At 51.0% G+C, this 19,344-nt stretch overlaps 2 protein-coding genes across 5 annotated transcripts in view; one reads left to right on the forward strand and one right to left on the reverse strand.

Annotated features, from left to right (window-relative positions):
- Positions 1-15,731, reverse strand: part of LOC122384357 (tyrosine-protein phosphatase non-receptor type 4-like) — a 79,468-nt gene extending 63,737 nt beyond the window's left edge. Inside the window, exons 1-4 of one of the 4 annotated variants that reach the window (XM_043371705.1) lie at positions 15,658-15,731; positions 13,886-14,008; positions 4,862-5,011; positions 3,199-3,312 (exon numbers count right to left, since the gene is read on the reverse strand). In XM_043371705.1, the coding sequence (XP_043227640.1) occupies positions 3,199-3,312; positions 4,862-5,011 (264 nt within the window). In that variant the 5' untranslated portion in view covers positions 13,886-14,008; positions 15,658-15,731. The other 3 variants (XM_043371707.1, XM_043371706.1, XM_043371708.1) reach the window with 3 other exon arrangements.
- Positions 15,732-16,100: 369 nt separating this feature from the next.
- Positions 16,101-19,096, forward strand: LOC122384342 (mitochondrial amidoxime-reducing component 1-like). The gene is made up of 2 exons (XM_043371666.1): positions 16,101-16,121; positions 17,437-19,096. Exon 2 carries the CDS (start codon positions 17,511-17,513, stop codon positions 18,471-18,473), a length of 963 nt encoding a protein of 320 aa, XP_043227601.1. The 5' UTR covers positions 16,101-16,121; positions 17,437-17,510; the 3' UTR covers positions 18,474-19,096.
- Positions 19,097-19,344: the final 248 nt, after the last annotated feature.

Here is a 19,344-nt window from a genome sequence, read left to right on the forward strand (position 1 = left end):
TCCAGAAACCAGCGCTGGGAGTAACCCCAGACCACAGTGTACGGATGGTCGACCAGCAGCTAGCTCACAAAACACGTCAAAATAAACACTGGCTGGGCACTGTGAAATGCATGAGCAGGAAACGGTTCAAGATACTTTCCGCCGCTTGAGGGACACATTGCATGTATTAGAGTTCAGTAGAATAGCTGATAAAATGTCGTTATAATGCAAGTAATGCAAAAAAAAAAAATCGCCGGGAACAAACGCAATGAATTGTTCACTAACGTATGCAATCTGCATATCTATAAAGCAACGCATAAATCGAATTCGTTAGCAAAAAAGCTTAAAGCCGCCCATGAAAAAAGAAAGAAAGAAAAACAACGAATGGCCAGCAGATGACATACTTCAAATAGGAAAAATATGTCTGGTTTACATCCCAATACTCGATCAATGAACGAGCATCATCTTGAGCCGCACCCCCTGACCGGTGCGATGTCACGCTCCCATTCCCTTCCCAGAAACATTCCGTCCGCCAGAGCGGGCCACATAACGGAGCCCTCATCCCCATCCATTGCGTCACTCCGGGTCCCCCGCGCGCCTGTCTGGCCCGGGCGCCACTGCACGGCGGCCGGTCCTGTGCAGTTGCACGTGCACCGCGTGCACCACGGCCCGTCGCTAACACAGACAGTCTAACATGAAGACACATCACCGCCGGCGGACCCACGTGGTAACACACGACGGCGCCCACCACTTAGACTTCATCAGCGTTATGCATTATCCCGTCTCGCGGCCGGCACTGCAGCGGGCATCTGCCGGCCGACGGGCGGCAGTGGGCGGATGGGACGGACGCAGGGGCAGACAGAGCACAGTCTGCGGGGGAGGAGACGTGCAGGTCACTGGGAACGGTGAGGTGTCGGGATGGAGGCGGGATGTGACGAGACTGAGCGACAAGCGCGCGGAGAGGCCATGTGTCAGAGGCTGGGGTTACAGGTCGGGAGTCACAGGGAGACGATCAGAGTGAATTAAAGTCAGATGTTTATGGTCAGGGTTAGGGATCACAGGACGGGGGTCGCCGGGGTCGCAATCAGGTCAGCGGGAACGGATGCCGTCTCACACGTCCAGTTCAGGTTGGTGATTCCCTCACCATCCTCCCATTAGAGATCATAGACCGCCGGGCCGGTCCCGACTGGCACCTTTGAGCTGCTGTTTGCAGTTGGCCGGCACTGTACAGTAGCCCGTGTTGTACCCCCTGACCCGGACGGTCACGGAAAATGTAGTGCCACGGGTGGGGTGAATCCACCTGGCCGTGGCCGGAGACTGTCAGTCTCACAGACAGTGATTCACACAGCTACTACCGTCCATTCTGAGGTAGTATCCCGGGATATGCAGACGGAACAAACATCCAACAATAGCCAGAAATCACAACATCTATCATGAAGATCTGTATCGGAAACCGCAGCGGAAACCGAACATTAACCCATTTTTTTATCCCACCGATATGTCACAGTTCAACAGCCGCAATTATTGACTTAAAGGGACAGTATCACCATTTTGATGAAATTTGACATTGCATAGGCCCCACCTTTCTGGTCCGGGAACTGAAGACCGATCCTCGAAGCTCCACACCGTTATCCCGCTATCGCCGCTCAAAGTACGAAAGGTGTACCACACTTTGAATCGTGCTTCACTATCTTCACTGTTTAAATGTTTGCGCCGTTTTGAATTGACCGCCAGTAATAAAACTTTTACCCTGGTCATTTCATCAAATTTTATAAAGCCAAAACGTTTTTCGCACTTATTCATCACCGTTAAATTCATTAAATAGTCGTAGGCAATTTCCGCTGTTTCCTTCGGATTCTAGCGGCTCAACAAAGGAATTCCTCCAGCTTGAATCACAATCTCCCTCCAATGTATGACGTTTATCACGTGATTGTCACGTGATATTTTCTCCCATTGTCAATTGTCACGTCCAATTGTCACTCCCTCCAATTGTCACGTGATATTTTTATAGGCAATACCTAAGGCTACCTCTCCCTAAGGACAACTCAATCAGAAGAACGACCGCGTAAGCGTAGCGTCAATAATGTATTATCTGCGCCAGTTCTGTAGTAATTTTGCATGCTTCCAAACTGGCGGCCATGCTTGTATAGTGGTGGTTCGCTCATGAAAATGAATCATGAAAATGAAATGTGGTTGCAATATTTTTCACCGAGTTCGGTCCTCAAACTATGTTTTTCTGATTCAGAAAAATAAGAAATGTTAGTAAAAAAAAAAATCAGCTCCATACATGGATTTTTTTTTCGATGATACTGTCCCTTTAAAATCACAAGATTCATGAGGTTCATGACCATCATACCTTTATTCGTGATGGAGTGAGCTAACATATAAGCGGATTAAGAATCGACCGGAAGATGCCAAACATAGCATGATCTGTTACACCAATGAGGAAAGACAAACACGGAAGTGTTTGCAGAAATAATCCCACAATACGCCGCTCCCGGAATGACCTTATCAAACAACGACCAGAGTAGCGACCGCAGCAGTCTGCTCTCAGCGGCAGATAGACAATAGCATGTAGTATTAATCACACATACCAATGGGTGAAATAATTCAATAATAAGTAAATGGGGATGACTCACTACAACATATTGGATGTAACCAATGAAACGAATGATCCCAAGCGGGATGAAACAAACATTGCTCTTAGATTAGATTCATTGGCGTATAAAAAGACGTACCAAGGCACTCACATAATATACTGACTGGAATTCAAAGATAGCAGCATCGAGCGATTTACTGACAGCTTGGCAGCAGGTCACTGAAATGAAATAGCGATCCGCAGAGCGATCTACTGCGGCAGATGCCAAACATCTGCGCGGGCGAGTCGCCAATTTTTAACATGCGTCTGACACTAAGGTAACTACATACCTACCCAAGAAAACAAATATCAGGAAAAACGGCGGAATGTACCAAACTACCCGCAATATCACCACCAAGAAAAAGGGTCCTTCGAATAATCTTCTAGATGATTATAATTACTGGATTTATTTGTAGATATATCATATAAGAGTGTATTGCGTAATAGTAAGCACTAAGCAGGTTTAATTCAAGTGCAATACTGAATTGATGCCATCTAAGTGCACCCACAGCTGTGAATGGGATTATCTAGGATGGTCGCTCGCTAGGGACTTCCAGCAGCCGGGATTCGAGACGACTCACCATAACCTGGTCGTCATTCTCGGAGTCGCAGAACTGGAGACTGAAGTAGTCGCGCTCGATCAGCTCCAGGTGCTGGTACACGCGGTCCAGCAGGGCCTGGCCGCGGCCCTTCTTCTGCGGACAGAGACAGGGGAAAATAGTCAGAGAGATGTTAGACACAACAAGCAACAGCAAGTCAGAAACAGCCAAGCTGCGGCCCCTCTTCTGTGTACAGACATATGGGAAAAGGTCAGAAACACAGGCAGATGTCAGAAACAGCAAAACAGTCAGGAACAGTGTGGCCCATCTGCGGAAAGACACATGAAAAAAAAAAACAGAAGAAATCAGAAACACTCAGAGGAAACAGAAGTGCCCCCACAAAGGAGCCTCGACAGCAGCCCCGGAACCAGACGCGTCTGACAAAAGGAGCACACCAGACCAGCCACGCTGGAGGATAACCAATACGGACGTCTGAGTGAGCCATTCACAAAGTCGAATAACCTGGTTAGGAGAAGAAGCTAACTTGATCACCGGCCCGGCCACCACAGGCGGACCCGGATGAGCCAATAACACCCCGGCGACACGACCGCCCCACCAAACGGCTGCCAGACTTGGATCAGTGTGTCCGCCATCTGAGTGGTGGTTCGAAGGGTGGCATCGGCGACGGGGAGACGATGCTACTTGCTAGTCACCGGTGATGTCTAGGAATTAACCGGCGCTCAGCATACACAACACGCATCACATAAGGATGCGAAGAATAGCAGATAAATAATGTAATGGTGGAAGTTCGAGGCCAATCAGCGCAAAAAGACAAGAATCAGCAATGTCAATCAACTACAAAAACACTGGTGAAGAACCTCGCAAGTGCACAGATAACCCCATATCCTGCAATAGCACAAAACAGCCCATTTTCGAGCAAATAAAAGTAAAAAGCGTCCGTTTCACTAATAGCTCCCACAGTCAAGCGCAACCACGCACAACAATGCCCCGCCGTCGATATACCCCAGGTCGATAAGACAGTCCCATCCCCGCCCCAGGACGACTGGCGCGGCTAATCTGAGTTAGTGCCGAACACTGTCGCCTACACGCTGCGACACTTCCGCACGGCATGGTCATCGCGCAGCGCTGCTGACTAACAGCGCTGCAGCGCTGTTGGTTCTGCCCGGGTTCCGGCATCAGCTTCAAGACTACGTCTCCAGCTCCGGCTACGTCTACGGCTCCCCCTCCCCCCCCCACTGGTTCCGACCCCGCTCCGGCTCCGGCTCCGGCTCCGGCACCGCCCGACGTATGGAGAGGACCGCCCGGGCGCCGGAGCCGCCGATGTGTTAGTTCGGCCGCCCAACCATCACACCCGCCGCGGCGGTCCCGACGAAGGTCGCCGTAAATTTCAGATACAAACGGCTCAGCGACCCGCAAGGGGCCCAACGGTGTAAACATTACGTAACCCGCAATGTGTCTAGGTATAGCCTCAACGGGAAAGCACACAGCCAATGTAAAACTGTAATAAATGAAAATAATGCAGAAAGACATGAGTTATGTAATTCCAATAGCAACAATACAGAGTAAAGGCACATGATGAAAACATCAGTCTGACGTCTGCTGCTAGGCTTCCCAGCGTAAATAACTTCTCAAAGAAAAAAAAAAAACACCGGTTGAGGTCGTCCAGTGCGGCGGCTCTCCTCACCTCGATGTGGAACACATGCTGAGAGTTGTCCAGGAAGAGGACCGTGTAGGGCAGCGCCCGCACCTGACGCTCGCGGGCCAGCTCGCTGTCTCGAACGTTGTACGTGCCGCTCGATCCTCCGAACGCGCGCCGAGACACGCTCTCCAGCATCTGGCCGACAAAATCGGAACTACAGATTAGCGGAGGGTGGAAGTGGTGGGGTTATATGACAGCAAAAGGTCATTTCTGGTGATGACTGATGTTACAGCAATGGCAGAAATGGAACATCAGCCAACACGGAACAAAAACAACTGGGCAATAACATCCATGTCATACAGCAGAGCAGAGAAAACAGCTCGCGAGACATCGTCCGGTTCCGTAGGTAAGTCAAATAAACACAAGGTACCGTCTGTTGCTATCACTGATAATAAGTTCAGGGCAGGTCGGTCAGTGGGTCACATCCTGTAGCCAACAGGGCCAGCGATGAATAAGCTGCTGATCATATCCACCTTGGCAAGTGCAGGTATTTACCGACTGGCCAAATCAAGCTGTTAATATGTCATCTGCATCATTTTATTCCAGGTGCATAAGCTTTACATCGACAGTTCCGGCATTCAAACATGATCCACATTTCGTGATCCATGATCCACATGCTTGAAGCAGCTAAAGATACTCTGCGCTCTGTCACCCATTCAGCGAGACACTAGCAGTCAGGTGCTCCAAATTGAGTTTTTATGGTGAAATCACAGGCCTGCTATACATCTTTATGCCGAGGTAATTCAAGTTATTCATACTTCGGTGCAGCTATTAGCTAAAAGGGTGTGACGTTCCAAATGCTTCTGATGACAAATCGTCTTCAGTGGCGCTGCAACTTCCAACATGTATATGATCCGAAAAGAATGCCCGCGCCGGCTGTTCCTTCAGCCAATAGGAGCCAGGAAGAATTTTTAGACCATTGTCCTAAGCTATGCAGCATTTATTCATCAATAAAACTACGGAAACATCCCCTTTCAGCTGCCCACCAATCGCCGGCGCGATATACAAACACAGTCTGTCAGCAGCGAGCTAATTTGAGCGGTTAACCAAACATTTACAAGGGAGATGAATTTCAAGGTTAGCGCCTCAAAACTGTGCAACACCCAAGAAGTTAGAAGTAAGCACCTTCAGATATATTTGAATTAAACCAAACCTCTAATCGTCGTGGCGCCGTGGGTAGACTCGCCTGTCAGCTGGCCTGCGGCACCATCTCTCGCAGGACACTGGCCGACGTGCAGTCGGTGGGAGGCGCAGAGGCGGCATGGACTCGTATCTTCGGGTCCCGCTCCGCCAGTGAAGCTACCGCCGAGGAGTAACTAATTGAAATAAAAGTGCAACTCATAGCACTGCATCTGGTACAGACATTTGTTTTCCAGGCCGCACCGAGGAAACGTACGGACCACCAAACTTCCCGGTAAAGATATCGTAGCTACTGGATCTTGAAGGTTTACTTCGTGGTTGAAGCTTTGGCATCGGTGCCAACCACCGCATGCTATTCGCAGGACAGTAACGCTCTAAGATGATGACGTAAGGCTCTGGCGGGTGACCAACAGATCGCAATCCAGATTCATTCAGTTCAACAGCTGCAACACGAAAAAGGCACCATTTCTATCCGCTATCATCAAGCCAAATACAAGGACGGAGTGGATCTTTCACCAATGCATATGTGTTCCCTGATATCATGAAGCAGGCTATCCAAACAATGAAACGAGCTCTATGATGTTTGTTCAGTAGCACCATAGCTCGAGGATCGTACGAGCTTGGTGAGGCGAGTTTTCCGCTGGACTGAGAGGGGTGGACCACTCCGCCGAGTACAAAGGAATCCCCACAGCCATTCACACGGCCAGGGCACTCCCTCGCTCGGAGCGCGCGGGTAACGGTCTCAGAAAGCCACAGCGGGCGCCGCCCGATAACCGGACAGGAAACACGGGGTGACCGAACAGTTACAGACGCCAGCCAGTTGGACCGCAGTGCCGTCTTAGTCTGCCCCGGCACTTCCGCGGGAAGGTGCATCGCTGACTCAGAGACGCCCCGGCTTTGTGGCGCTAATGCAACTTATATGTATAATCCGAGGACCCAGCAACTGACCCAAATTTTGTCAGACCAGCTCAGCCCATGGGCGATACAGACGATACTTGGGTATTAGCCAGGGTTATTAGTGAGCTTATGGACCATAACGATAAGGTGTTATCTTGTGAACAATATCCAGCGTGGATCTTAACAGGACATTAGTCACAACTCACGCACGTGAAGAGTGTCAAGATACCTTCAAGTTTAACATGATAACAATGCAGATAAAACATTTCTTACGAAGTAACAATCATAAAAAATACCTAGATATAGAATCGCGATGAATCGCGATGACCCTAGACACATTGGTATGGACAATCTCATACACCACCAGCCCACCTCAGTTGGTGCGTTACCACAGGCCACCGCACTCATTAGTTCGGGGGTGGGGTGGACGTGGAGACGGGAGGACATCACGCCCAGTACCCACCTGCGGATGTCAGCCATCAACAGGCCTGTGTGGCGCATTAGCAATGCAAACATCCGTGCCATCGTCGATACGTTGCATCAGAAGCGAGACATCTCATGTGATGCACATTCATGATGTAACACACTCAGACGATTAATCACAACCGCCAACCTCCTCCGGCGATGAGATGAGGGCATGGATCGCCATCCGATACCGCCGAGGGCAGCGCTCCGTCCCCTGCCTCCAGAGGGAGCCGAGTTCCGGTTTAGGATCGCTCCCTCTTCCCTCACGCTGACCAGGATAAACAAACAGTTGACGAAGCTTCGAGCGGTCGACTGCAGCCACTTCCGGACGGCAACATCATGTGATAGCCATATGTCCGGCTAGAGAGCCGGCTAATAACTATTCAGCGCAACAACGGACACTACGAGCATTCCCAGCCCAATTTAATCATTCACCACCGATGGTTATTGATGAGGATAATGAACGTTGATAAGTGTGGTCTAATTGCCACCGCACCAGTGGAATCGTCGGCCGCTATGGTCAGAGCCTGTCGCGTTTTGGTGATCTCTGTATGAATTGAACACCGAACACCCTTTCCTAGTCCTGTTTGCTTGGCCAGTGTGTCTGGCGATCCCGTCGCGTCTCGGCCGGACATCACATATCACGTGTCCCCGAGTCGGACACACCCACGGACACGTGTCTGGACGGCGGACACACCTGGTGTCCGGCTCCGCTGTGGGCGTCTCCCGCCCGCGTCAGTGCGGCTGGCACACTCCACCGCTGAATGACCCCAGCCACCCCGCCCCCTGCCCCGGGCGAGAGGTGGTGACTGCTGATCTTGGACGGGGCCGAACCCACTTCCGGTAGTGTCCACTGACGTCATCCCCCCTCCACCCTGTCAGAACCGGCCGGGGGGGGGGGGCAGACGACGGACCTGGTCACACCGGACCGACAACACACCGCCCAGACCCCGACCGGCGACCCTGGTCACATACGACTCCAGTCAGCACAGGATCGGCTCCAGTCGACACCCCCGTTCTTATACTAGCCAAGGCACTACTGAGCAATGAGCAAAGTGCACGGACGCACTGTGTAGCGGAGGCGATGTCGCCCATGCCGCGGAGATGGGTGCCGAGCAGTGCACAGAGTCCGACCGCCGCAAACGATGCACCGTTGATTGGCCGCAATGAGGCTGACCAACGCGACCAAGGCGTGCAACGGACGACGAGCAGAACGAATGGGGAGGGAGGGACGAGGGCAGGGAGAGACTAGTGAGGGCTCTGCGGGAGGAACGTGCAGTGGACTGGCGGCGGAAGGAACCAGCTCTATAAACAAGATTTTCAGCACAGGACATGACCGTGCCAGTACCTATACCTAGCGTGATATCTTCGAGCTGTACTTTATGTTCAAATACACGAACCCTTCTCTTGCTAGTTGAATAGTTGGTTCACGCGATGTGACCAATTATCGGATGGAACCATACATTCCACAAAGGCACCAAAATACTATCGCGGAGATATGGGTCCTGAATGGGCGATCTGTTTCCTTCCTACTCCCGCAGGGTGACAGCAGAGCGCGTGCCTGCCGTCAGCGTCGCGTGAGGCCTCAGTGGGGTATAGGGAGGGGAGGGAGAGATGAGAGGGAGGTGGGGTCACGGGGGTCGGGGCCGCCGGTACCGCCAACCGCCGAGGGATCAGTGGTCGCACGCAGCTCCCGGCGCCGGCGCGGGCACGCTAAATTTAGTGCCATTTTGGCGGAAATATCGCGGCCAAACACACCGGCTGCCAAGGCGGTCTCAGATCCATAGAGGCCGCCGGTGCCAGGGCGGGTCGCCGGCAGGGCTGACCCGCCCCGCGCCGGGGGTTCGACGGGCGCCACACGGCGTCGGGTCACCCCCTGACCTGACCCGAGCGGGGCCGCGCGCCACCCACCGAGCCCTGGCACGCGGCACACAGAAGCACCGCGTGGGGTCTGCGCGACCGACACAGACCGCACTCTCCGCCCCTCCCCACACCAGTAGCTGTCACGAGCACCTCCGAGAGCACGTCAGGGCGGCTATATCGACCACACCACCCGCCTCCTCCCGCTGTCCTGCCTCAGCGCGCGGCGGCCGGCACCGGAGCGGCACCAGCGTCGGACGAAGCCCCGACAGCAGGCGTCGAGAAGCTCCACAAGTGGTGCCATCGGCGCCGCCACCGCACATCGTCGCTCGCGACGCTCCAATCACACGGACACACCGCCGACTGTGGGCGCCAGAGGCGGGGGCGGCGGCGGCTCTGTCAGCGGCCGCCGCGCCGACAGTAGCCGACACGGCGTAACGGGACGCCGGCGGAAGCGGCCAGTGTCGTTGGCGTCCGATGCGATCATATCTCCATCGATCACGGAGCAGCAGGGCGGCTCAGGACACGTCCTCGACGACCCGAGATCCGCAGCCGGCGTCCAGTGTCGCTGTCGCTAGGGATCACCACAGGGACCGGACGGACATGCACGGTGGTTGCACGCATCAACTTTCTGACGCCAGGTCATGCTGTTTATCATAAGAGCATGGGTTATATAATGAATTTTGCCGTAAGAATGCTGCAATTTTTCTGAAGGACATTTTTTCAGGGAGAAAGACAGTAGATCGCCAATTATGATTCGTCAATAAATCACGCTTCAGATAAATGGGGGGAGGGGGAGGGACCACCTAACTACCAATAAACCGCTTCCCGTCTATCTAGTCTAGATGATGGCCTTTCGATTGGACAGGAGGTTGACAACATCAAACTTGTAAGTTTCACACGAATCAATAACCACCTCAACCACCCATCCAAAGACCAAGGCGTGGTGCATCTGCATTCTGCAGTCTGCTACCAGCATCCATTCTGTCCATCAACAGAGTCATCGGACTTGCAAGAGCGTGACACAACCGCTCGGAAAGCGCCGCGCCACTCTGCTCCCAATGAGTTCATTGACGGTGGGCGTTGGACCGACGGCCGCGCGGCACTGGGGTGCGGTCAGACGGAAGGGGGGGGGGTAGGCGTGCCGGAGGGGGAGGAGGGGAATGTCTCCGGGGCGGGACGGCGCGAGGCGGCGAGATGGGCGAAACCTAACACCAATCATCGCAGTGCACGGATCGGCGGCAGGCACTTACATTGAACCAGTGTGACCAGCATGCCGCGTAATGCAGTCTAGCTCAGTGGTCAGTTTGATCCAGTTCACTCCAGTATTCTACCGTGCAGTACTATCAATTTCAGTCTGATACCATTCAGTGCATATCAACCCACACGCCCGCTCTGTATCTACATGCCGCAGCTCAGGGGGCGGCTACGCGCGGCTCGCTGAGGCAGCTCCATTAGTGTGTCACGCGACCGGCAATGCGAGCACACCAAACGCCACAAAAGGTCATACTAACAGCGGCCGGCCAACTCACGGTGTGCTCGGGGGTCGCATATAGGAGCGCCGTCGGCTCCGGGCGCCCGGCTCACAGCGACGACCGGCAGCCGGCGGGGCCTGGTAGAGTAGTAGTGCTAGCCGGTGTTCTGAGATGGCTCTTGGGCTGAGACACACGGCCGTCTTCAACCCTGAATGACCACGGAGTTCACTTTGACGAACGCATGAACGAGGTCGCACAACTCACGCAGAGCACTGACCACCATCGTTCACTCCATTAGCGGCGATCACGGCACTCACTGCGCACTAGCCCGCACCGCGCGGTGACGTTAGTCGTCACTCGTCATACCCCCGTCGCACAGGAGGGGTGGAGCCCAACACACGCTCGACACCACAGGAAGGACGCCGGCGGCGGCGGCGTCCGGCACCCGGCACCTCTGGCAGCCCGTCGGCGGACGACTGGCGGGTGGGGGCGCCGGTCCGGTCCGTCGGCTGGCGGCCCACCACCCCCGGTCGGCCGGAGACGCCGCGGCGGGCGGCCGGCCCGCGCCACCCGTCACGTCACCGCCACCGCCGGCCGGCCCGACCGGGCACTGCAGCGCCACCACGCCACGGCACGACGGCGACGGCTCCCCGGAACACAGCGGACATGCGCGGGCGCGCCGGCTCAGAGCCACCCTGGTCCCTGTAAGACTGTTCACAGCCGGCCTGCTCACCGACTCAGAGTGAGACTGCTCACCGTCTCACAACGGGCCTGCTGAGACAGCTCATAGTGAGAGACAAAGTGAGACAGCTCACCGTCTCACAACGAGCCTGCTGAGACAGCTCATAGTGAGACACAAAGTGAGACAGCTCACCCACTCCTAGTGAGACCGCTCACTGACTCACCAAGAGTCCACTCACCGGCTTAAAGCGTGGCTGCTTACCAGCTCACGATGAGTCTGCTCACCAGCTCACGGCCGCCGATGAAGCATATCACAAACCAATCGGAGTGCACACTCGCTGTCTTAAAAGATCAGCCAATGATGAGGTGAGCATGTGCCTTCACGACAAACCTGGATCTTCTTCCGGGCTCCTTTCACGACAAACATGAAGGAAGAAACAGAAAAGTCGGGAGGAAAGAGAAAGAGGAAGACAAGCGAGCGAGCGAGAGAGAGAGAGAGAGAGAGAGAGAGAGAGAGAGAGAGAGAGAGAGAGAGGGGGTAGAGAGAGAGAGAGAGAGAGGTATATAATTATAGACTCATAGAGATAGAGGGTAACTATTTTTATCGCGAGCATGGTACCAGGAATCCTGAGAATCCAAAGAGCAACGTACCAGGATGGGTGAGAATTCCGCGGCCACCGTACCAGACCCGTGAGAATATATGAAAAACCGCAGCGAGACCGGTGCATTCTTCCAGTATCAAACGAGTCCCGGTACAATAGGTACCACATACACACAACGCAGATTGTTAGTGCTTTGCCTACAAAACCCAAAGTTGGAGCAATTCATTTGCTAGGATGATGACATTTTAGCTCAGTATTTGAACTGTATGCATGAAGTGTTAGACATTTAGTTTTTGTTTGCTGTTAGGTGACGTCATTTGAGCTGGTTGAAGATGATGCTGGACGAATACTTTGCCACTAAGCCGTTGAAAAGCTTTGCCATAGACCTCTGTACACCATACCTGTACCTCTGTACATAGACCTCTGTACAAAGAGGTCTATGGCTTTGCCCATGCCAATCCCCCGAGAAGCACACGATAAGGGACGAGGGAATCAATGTATTATAGTCGACTACAGAATGATGTTCCACTTTTCACAGGCAATTATTTCCCTGGAGTGGTAGGCTGTGCCGCATCACACGGGCTGAGTTAACAAATTATAGCTTTGTCCCAATGCTCACAATCGACACGCTTAATTGCGTGATAAACGGCACAACTTAGCGCTCCGGTCAACTGATAGCTTCTGAGGAGTTGAACATCATTCTGTAGTCGACTATACTAGCACGGAATATATAGTCTACGAGTCGTAGACTATTACGACACAAAAGTGTCATAGACTATATATATCACGGAATATATAGTGTCGTAGACTATATATTCCGTGATACTAGCATTCTGGACCAGATGACCTTGGTTATTTCGGATCAGATGACGCGTCAGAACTCTCTTGACTCGTCGTCTCGGCTCCTCGTGCGTATCATGCACGGCGCTCGTACCTATCATGCGTATCATTTAATTTGACAATAGGTTCACAATGACCACAAAGATTGGCGTGGAGAGCTCGCAGATTAAAATGTACAATACAAAACACCACACTCTACTCACTGATCCGCGATGCCCCAAAACCGGGAGCGCGCTTCCTTTTTCCCAGCAGACTAATGCGAATTCAGAAACGGATGCAGTCGAATTCGTTATATCTAGCGAAGTTGATTTTATTCTTTAAAAAAATCTGAGCCATTGGCAAGATTATGTGTTGCGTCATTACCTCATTAAGCCCCTCCCTAGCCGAATGCTAATTGTGCATAAAGAGCATACTTTCACGGCTAACTAGAATGAGACCATATGATGGGTGTGCAATTGGATGAACAAAATAGACACTTGTGAATTAGCTAAGATTGCACTCAACCATCAAATTGTTGCTTGTTTGTTGGCTTTTAGGGCGCCTCAACAGCAGGATGATGCACGTCCATAAATACTTCTTAGTTTTCTATTTACAATGTCAATATTTTATTATAAATTTCGTCCGAAACTTTTTGATGGGAAGGATTCGCAAGGACAGAGCCACCGCTAAGCGAAGCTTGTTGCGATGACCCTGCCCTCTACCCTCCGATCGCGCAATTCCGATTCTATGGCAGAATTTAGAGTCCAAAGTTTAACGTGCGCACAAAGCCGCGCACGGCCGGTCCCCTCGCTGACTTCGCCTGGCTACGGCCTGCCACCAACCGCAACCATACCTGTCAGGAGGCCCATAAATGTCGAGCGCCCGTCGCGCTTCAAACCCGGACTGTCATAACCGGGAACGCGTGCTCTCACCACACGGAGTCCAACGCTCTAACCAACTGAGCTACGGGACCGGCAAATTTAGGACACCTCATATTTGAATGTGAGGTTAGATAATCTGAAAGCAAACAAAAATAAGAAGCAGCAGTTAGCAATGTTTACTGTACTTACCAATTGATGAAGCAGGTTCCAACTGAGATAAATAAAAATTAGAGAATTTCTTGCAATAAATTAGCATCGATATAAGTTTCTTCAACAGTTCACTTTTCCATTAAGTTGTAAATAAATGAAAAGCTGAAAAAGATGAGTGTTAATTGGTAATCTTCAACACATTCAATCAGGACAGCACAATATGTGCTTCAAAGGGCAAATGTCTGGGGTAGGCCATCAGTAAGTCTCAGCTTATCACAGAAGCCATTTGACAGCCATTGCTGACTGCCACCAAATGACACAAGCTGCTGAGGGAAACTGAAAGTGCCAGACAAATAGGATTGTCAAGATTCAGTAGGTGCCTACCAATATGAAGAGCTCTGCACTTATTGCAGACTTTGTCCGTTTGTGTGACATGTGTGACATGACAATTGTTCATTGATTGCCAAAGCTAATTACGAGCGAGGGGGCGCAGCGAGCGAAGCGAAGTCTATTCAATATAACGGAAAAATCGCGGTGACAATGGAAAAATCTCAGTATGAGCGGCCCAGCCCGGGTGTTTTGCAAATCTTAAGGTCTGGCTGGCTACACAATGCGTTTTCTGCGTGTGTTTTTTGCGAGTTTGCGTGATTTGCGGAATATCATCTAGAAAGAAACGACATTACGTAATACGTTTTTGTTATATGTTTTTTATATAAACTTTTAATTAACATAAAGCTTTATTAACTTTTACATAAATATTAAAGAAATTTTATTAAGTATTAACAATAACCTTTTTTCTAGAACGATATTACGCAAAACCCGCAAACACGCAAAAAACGCACGCAAAAAACGCAGAGTGTAGCCAGGTCTTTACAATGCCTTTGTGTGGCAACATATCTGATAAATCAGCAAACATGGAACAGTCATTTCACACTGCTTTTGGTAAACAATGAACCTGTCCTGCTTACCGAAGCATCTCAGGTCAAAGTGACAACTGTACAGTGAATTAATGTTGTTTTTTGACAGATATTTATGCAAGAAATCTCATAAAATCATGTTTTTGGCTATAAAATCAGCCCAATGGCGCCCACCAAACTTCATCAGCATTTTGCTTCCACAGCACCTGTTTCACCTGTAATGTTTATAAAAGGAAGGAAACAATTGTGTCATAAATAAGGGCATGGGGCATTTTACCTACCCTGGCCGTGTTACATGGTTCTCCCCTACCGTGGTTTTAGGTTTTACGTTTTAGATTTGGGTAGTACTATTGTACTTGTAGGTAAGGTTAGTTCAAGTTTGGTTAGTTTTGATGTGATTAAAAAACATCCGAGCATTGGTATAGCTCCTCTCCTTGCAAAAAACAAGTGTGTTGTAAAAAGCAAGTGTGACGCCTGCTTTCCTACTACCAATTGCGCCACCCCGGAAAGGAATGTATTGCCCCTACCTACAAACAAAACGTTGCAAGAACTTATAACATCATATATGTGAAGTTTTCCTGTTATATCGTGGGGCGTCTTACCCCCCACCCGGGTCAGGGTGCCTTACCCCACTCTCCCCTAATATTCATATAATGATATGTATGATTCGGCCAAAGACCAAAGTCAAAGTGGTCAAAATGCAGTATCAGTATCAGTATGGAGTAGCACGCAGCACAAGCTTCTGTAAGCAGCACGATGGATTCTGTAACAACAGTCAACATGTTACTTATTCCGCACGAGCACGACAACATCAACACACAAACAAAGGCACAAATTCATAGCTTGAAATACATCGCCATACAAACCAACGGGAAATTCGCGTATACAACATACCACTGGAAGAACTCCAAGGCCCTTTATGAAGAACTCAACGGACAGCGACGGCAACGACGGTCATCGTCATCGACGGCATCGACGCTCGGCTGTAATGTTTCATTTGTAACGCACTAAGGCAAAAGTGCATTTGCAAAGATTTTGAACTACGACTAAATAAAATAGTTTTCAATATTTCATCTAATTTTTATTTTTATAGATAACATATTATATATTTATGCACAAAACTAGTATAACATAGGGTTCCTAACCTTACTTTCAGATAACAAATGCCAAATATGGTAACTTTTTTGCTATTGCGTCATTTTCTTTACATTGCCATATTTTTTAGTATTTAACTTATTACGTTTTTTAGCCAAGCCTTGACGGTATGTGAGCGTGTTGCGTTCGCTGCGTTGGCGTTGCGTTGGCGTCGCGTGAGCGCGTGTGTGAGGACTGCGGCGGCATAGGGAAGAGTGAGAACGGTATATTGATATAAAAGGTGGGATGACGTGTTGAATTTATAGAAAATATTATATTCCGTATTCTCTTCTTCGCCTCAGTCTGCGTTCAGGCTGCAGTGTGTGTCTTTTTTTTAGCATGTGTGTTTCAGTTTGTAATGTTTTTTTATGATGAGTGAGAAGGGTTTTTATGGACCAGTATGGTCTGGAATAAAGTCTTGTCTGTCTGTCTGTCTGTCATTTGTTCGTCGTGACAAGCGTATAACCCGCCTTTATCAAGCCGATGTTGATGTGCAATGTCACCGGAAGGCTCCCGAGGCCCGAACCTGTTGCTGTATTTAGGTAGGGCCTGGGTCAAACCAGCCCCGAACGACCGCTCGCATTTAACGCTCGCCCGTCACTCGTCAGCTCCATGACCGTTGGGAGACCATTGGAGATGACGTGTTGGGACGCGGAAAGGGCAGCAAAGGAGAAGCCAAGTACCACTACGAAAGATTTGTGTGTTACATTACATATCACTCAAAAGATTGCGGGATAGCTCCAACAATCTTTCAAGCTACCGGCTCAGTCTGGTTCGCCGTTGCCGTGGTTGTGCCAAGCAGGTGCCAAGGGAAGGTATCGTATCTGCGCGTCTGATCTAGGGGACTCCTGGGGTTCTCTTACAGAATAGTTCGAGGTGCTCTAAGTGTACGACAGTACGTAATACGTGAGGGCCGATGCAGTCGCCTATATCGAGCACGCCAAGCGCAAGACGGTGGCTGCCATCATGATTCCCCCTCCTCCCACACCCCATCCCCAATCGTAATGTGGGGACGCCACGTGGAGTGCGGTCCTCTTGGCATAAGAAGGAATGGGGTGGGGATGGGGCAGGATTCTAATTGATAGGGTGAGGGTCTGAGCTCAGCTAGTGTCATGGTGGTGCACCTCCAGAAAGACTTGGCTATATTGGGGTATGGTAAGAACGGGTGTGGGGATGTGAAGGGGTCACGGTCGTCGTTATGTGGTGGAATTGACGAATATTCGTGAAAGATCTTCGTAGGATGATTGGGCGGCCAAGGATTTCAGATTTGTGGAAAATGAAAGTTTCGAGAGACGAAGAAGTGCGTACCTATCCAGGAAATGAGGGTGACACATATTTGCGGACGAATTTTGAGCAATGAAAAAAGGCGATACGAAGATTCATATCGGCATCCGCATATTTTCGTTGGCAAATATTCGACTTTTCCCCACATTTCTGCGTATAGTTTACCAAACCACGAAAGACATTTCAAGATGATGAAGTCATCGACTTTCATGGCTTTCCCTGAGCTTAATAACAGCTGTTCTGCTCTTTTTTCAGATCACCGTTTACGACGTTCAACAGGCCGTCTTGCAATCGTCGAGCCGCGCAGGTCTTTGAGCCGAGACCTCATCATGTGGCTCTTCGTGTCATGGCTACTTAGTGAGATATTCAACACTGTTTATTTCCAACTATTCGGCGACCGTCATCCTGACCCGGCCGAAATGAAACCGGTCGGCACGGTGTCCAAACTGTGCATTTATCCACTGAAGTCGGGGCGGCGCTTGGAGTCGCCTGCTCTGTTCTGTGAGCCGATGGGACCTCGGTTAGATGCCACATTAGACAGAGCCCTGATGGTGACCGATGAGGAAGGCGGCTTTCTGACAGCACGCCGCTACCCGGAGATGGTGCGTATCGTCGCGGAGCCGACACAGGGAGGCATGCGTCTCTCAGCACCTGGCGCCGGCACGATCTCCATCAGCTTCAGCGACGTCTCCGCCCTGAACTGGCGGAGGGAGGTGCGCGTTTGGGAGGACAGGCTGCCGGCGCTGGACTGTGGTGACGAGGCGGCTGCATGGATTTCCGCTGCGATCCCGTCGCGGTCGGACGGGGCGCGTCTCTGCTGGTTCCCCGACAGTCAGACGGCGCGCCGGCCCAACGTGCCGCCGTTCCCAGTGCGCGCTGTGGATGGCTCGGCGTTCGCCGACCTCACTGGCTACATGCTGATGAACGAGGCGTCTGTGGCCGAGCTGGGCGCTCGCGTCGACCGGCCCGTCAGCGTGGATGCATTCCGTGGCAACATTGTCGTGTCGGGTAGCACGCCGTTTGCCGAGGACCGCTGGCGCTACCTGGCCATTGGCGACGCCCTGTTCGAGAACGTGAAGCCCTGCACGCGCTGCCTGTTCACCACTATCGACCCGGAGACAGGTGTGCGTGACGCGCTCGGCGAGCCGCTCAAGACGTTGCGCCAGTATCGTCTCAATGACGACCCGGCGCTGCGCTCCGTGTTGGGCAATTCGCCGCTGTTTGGTATCAACCTGGGTCTGCGCAGGCCGGGCGAAATCAAAGTCGGTGATACGGTTTATGCGGCATCGTAGATATCTCCTTATATTGGTAGAAAACGGGTTAAACACGATTCCAGGGATTTTTTAGAGGTCGTAAGGCGTTTTTATACAGTTGTAGTCATCCTAGATCAATATTTTGGTGGGAGATACACGGACATGTGTCATTTTGTACTAATATTTGACAATTTAACTCTAGGGTGGTTGATTGTTTTCGTTCATAAGCGTCAACTAACTAGTCGGTGAGGCGTGAGCTGTTGTCGAAGCGTTCCGAACCTGAACTCATTCTGCATAGTCGTATAGCATGGAGGGTGAATGCCATTAGGACACAATAATGGGTTAAACCAAACGGGTTAAACGGGCTCTAAACGGACAATTCAAATCGCTCTTTTCCTTAGTTCTGGCCTCTGAGCCTCTGGAAATTTCACGTTGGGCTCGTTCAGACTACCTATATGCTTCTGCCGTATTGCTTTGGCTGGATGCTAGGTGATCTGTGATTGTTGGTCAGTGCCTTTTGAGTTGCCAATTGCCATGTTAAGGGGGTTGTCGCAGCAATATCTGATGTGTATTGTTTATGAGCATGGAGTGAGTAGCATTTTGGGATCGCATATCTTATGTGACTCGGGAAGATGCATGTTAAATACATCACAATTCTGGAATCTGATGTGTTGAAAAAAACTGTCTTTAGCTTTTTGAAGCTAGGTCACATTGAAGCGTTGAAGTAAAAAGGAAAGCAGTCTCATGTGTAGGCAGTTGGGTGTAATGTCATAAGTGAATCTACGATGACGACTGTCAAACAGTTCACTAGTGACTACTGACTGCAGTTTTGAGTCCGTTCACTCCCGCATCGAGCAATGTTATAACGCGGGAGCGCGAGCCCATTCTCTATCGTTTGCCCAGCCAGCAA

The sequence above is a fragment of the Amphibalanus amphitrite genome, unplaced genomic scaffold (genome assembly GCF_019059575.1).
Source record: "Amphibalanus amphitrite isolate SeventyFive unplaced genomic scaffold, NRLGWU_Aamphi_draft 000187F_arrow, whole genome shotgun sequence".
NCBI classification, from domain to species: Eukaryota; Metazoa; Arthropoda; class Thecostraca; order Balanomorpha; family Balanidae; genus Amphibalanus; species Amphibalanus amphitrite.